At 37.3% G+C, this 2,500-nt stretch overlaps 1 protein-coding gene across 1 annotated transcript in view; it reads left to right on the top strand.

Moving 5' to 3' along the window:
- MYO7B (myosin VIIB) overlaps positions 1 to 2,500 on the top strand; it is a 60,675-nt gene that overhangs the window by 16,164 nt on the left and 42,011 nt on the right. Inside the window, exons 13-14 of the mRNA XM_029285820.1 lie at positions 339 to 474; positions 2,326 to 2,489. Coding sequence (XP_029141653.1) covers positions 339 to 474; positions 2,326 to 2,489 — 300 coding nt within the window. The remainder of the gene's footprint in view (positions 1 to 338; positions 475 to 2,325; positions 2,490 to 2,500) is intronic.

Raw genomic sequence — 2,500 nt, 5'->3', positions numbered from 1 at the left:
AAACCGTCACTAAATGAATTATTGTAGGTCAAGGGCTACCTATAATACACTGACAGGAAGTCAGTCCTAGCCTGCTGCTTTTTTGCCTGCCCATTGGCATTCTGTTTTTCTGCTTAGGTAAGGAAATATCTCTGAAAGGAAGACCCAATGACCATGGGTTGTCTACTAATTAACAAAGTGAGGATACTTCATTTGAATCTACCATACCTCATCATAGATTAGATTTGGCCCTTGTTACTTTTATCATAAATTTGTTACTATTGTTGTTGCTCTTTTTAGCATATTAACATAAAAAATGAATTCATTTTGCTTCAACTCATGTTTTTGAATGTTCCCAGGGGACAGACACTACTATGCTAAACAAAATCAACTTGCACCATGGCAGAAGCAAAATCTACATTCCTCCAAAGAATGTCCATGATACAATTTTTGCTATTAACCATTTTGCTGGTATTGTTTATTACCAGTCAGAAGGTGAGTTTCAGCTTCTTTTCCATTGGTTAATAGATATTTTTTGTTCCAGGATCAATACCAGTAAGGAGATTATCTTACTATAAATAGTTTTAATCATTGTTACTTAAGTCATCTCCCCACTAGTGATTTATAGCATCTTTAAGCCATTGTTGTAAAGCCTGATCTGAATATTTTTTTGTTTTGGAACAATGATGATTAGACAGTCTAGCAAATGCAAGAAACTTGGGTGGTTCTTCACTTGTTCCAGTCCTAGCAATCTCTTTTTTCTGCCATGTCCTCATGATATTTTCTTTGTCTCACCAGCCCATATCAGAAATTGCATAAAGAGTATAAACAACCCTTACTAGTGCTGGTTTTAAAATAGGTTTTTCCTCTTGCTCTGACACAACTCTTTCTGCAAATAGGATCTGGCATATTGAGTATTTGTTGTTGATGAGAGCAGGCTTCAGAATCTGCTTCTGAAATAGCTTCTGTTGGCCTCTTGAGGGCATTTCTGTTCTTTCTGATTGCTGTTGTCTTCCAGAACTGGTTTGGCTGGAGATGCAGAACAGACTGGACACCTGGATTACAAACAGGCATATGCCCATGTAGTGCATGACTGGCACTTTCTGAAGCGCTTGTCAGGTCACATGCAGGCTCCTTAAAAACATGAGTTTATTGATTTTTAAAAAGAGTGCCAGTCCTTGTATTGCACAGAAAATTGATTTAAACCAGAAAAGTGAGCTGAGTTATGCTAGTTGCATATTACTACTTCTGTCTTACAGGAGCGTCAGCACAAAGGGGCTTTGTGCAGCTGTACTTCTTCCTGGTTTTATTACTTGTTTTAAGCACCCAAGAGTCTCATACAACTGCAGTTTCTAAATCCTCTATTTGTACAATGCATCATAGTTACTTATATCTTCATAGTGCGTGGGAGAAGCAGGGGCCATTTGGGCACTCTGCTCGGGTGTTGGCAGCATAGGATGCTGTGAAAGCTTCATGCCAGACACAATAATAAATCTTGACTCTCCAGACATTTAACTCCATATTTAGGAATTAGAAACTGTCTATGGCAGAAGATGACAGACTTCACATGACTAGATAAGTTTCCTTATTACAGCTCAGAAAAAAGCCATATAGAAATGGAAAATCTGCTTTCTGCAGTACTTAGAAATCAGAATGTGTCCATATATGTATATATGAATGTATGTATTCCAAGATTTAAGGACTTCTTCTGTCTTTTTTATTCATTGGAAATTTGACTGCTCTCTTTTTGGCCTTGACATTAAAAAGTATTTGATCAATATTTACATTATGGTTCAGTCTCATCTGAGAATTTGTCAGGTAACAGGTGTGTCATGAGTAGAGATTGCTCAAAACAAGAACATTAAGAGCACTTTCTGCTATTTCACCCTGTACACCTCCCTCCCCTGCTATCAATAGATTGTTACATGACAGGTAGCAAAACTCACCTGCCCCATCCCGTAAGGGAGAGTGATTGGCATTGCTTTTTTAATTGTCAGATACTTGGTGAGAGTGGAAACAATACCAGGGCAATTCAACATTTTTTAAAAAAAATTGTCAATAATAAATGAGGACAGAATGATGTTCAAGGCTTGTAACTGTGGCAAAATATGTGTTGGGAAAAATATAGGCAATAAAACCTATGTCAGTATACTTTTTTTGCTAGCTCAGTGACTAATATCTAGAACTTCCAGCCCTACACTTCTTTCATTTGCAAAGAATTGGTTTAAATGGAGTGGTGAAAACTAGCTATCTGTGCAAGGAAAAGGCTTAACCTAATAAAATGACCATGAAAATGCAATTAACATCAAATGGAAAGAATACATTTATTGTGTTTCTTCCCCACAGGTTTCCTTGAAAAAAATCGTGATATGCTTAGCTCAGACATAATGCAACTTGTTTATTCATCCAAAAACAAATTCCTCAAAGAAATCTTTCAGGTGGACACAAGTATGCATGTGCTGCCTTTTGGCCGTGGGACCATTAAGCACCTTGGAAAGGATTCCTTGAAGGTTAGACTGAT

Source organism: Protobothrops mucrosquamatus, unplaced genomic scaffold, assembly GCF_001527695.2.
Source record: "Protobothrops mucrosquamatus isolate PMUCROS unplaced genomic scaffold, P.Mucros_1.0 scaffold2296, whole genome shotgun sequence".
Lineage (NCBI taxonomy): Eukaryota > Metazoa > Chordata > Lepidosauria > Squamata > Viperidae > Protobothrops > Protobothrops mucrosquamatus.
Note: the sequence above shows the minus strand (reverse complement) of the source record. Positions and strands in the feature narration are given on the sequence as shown.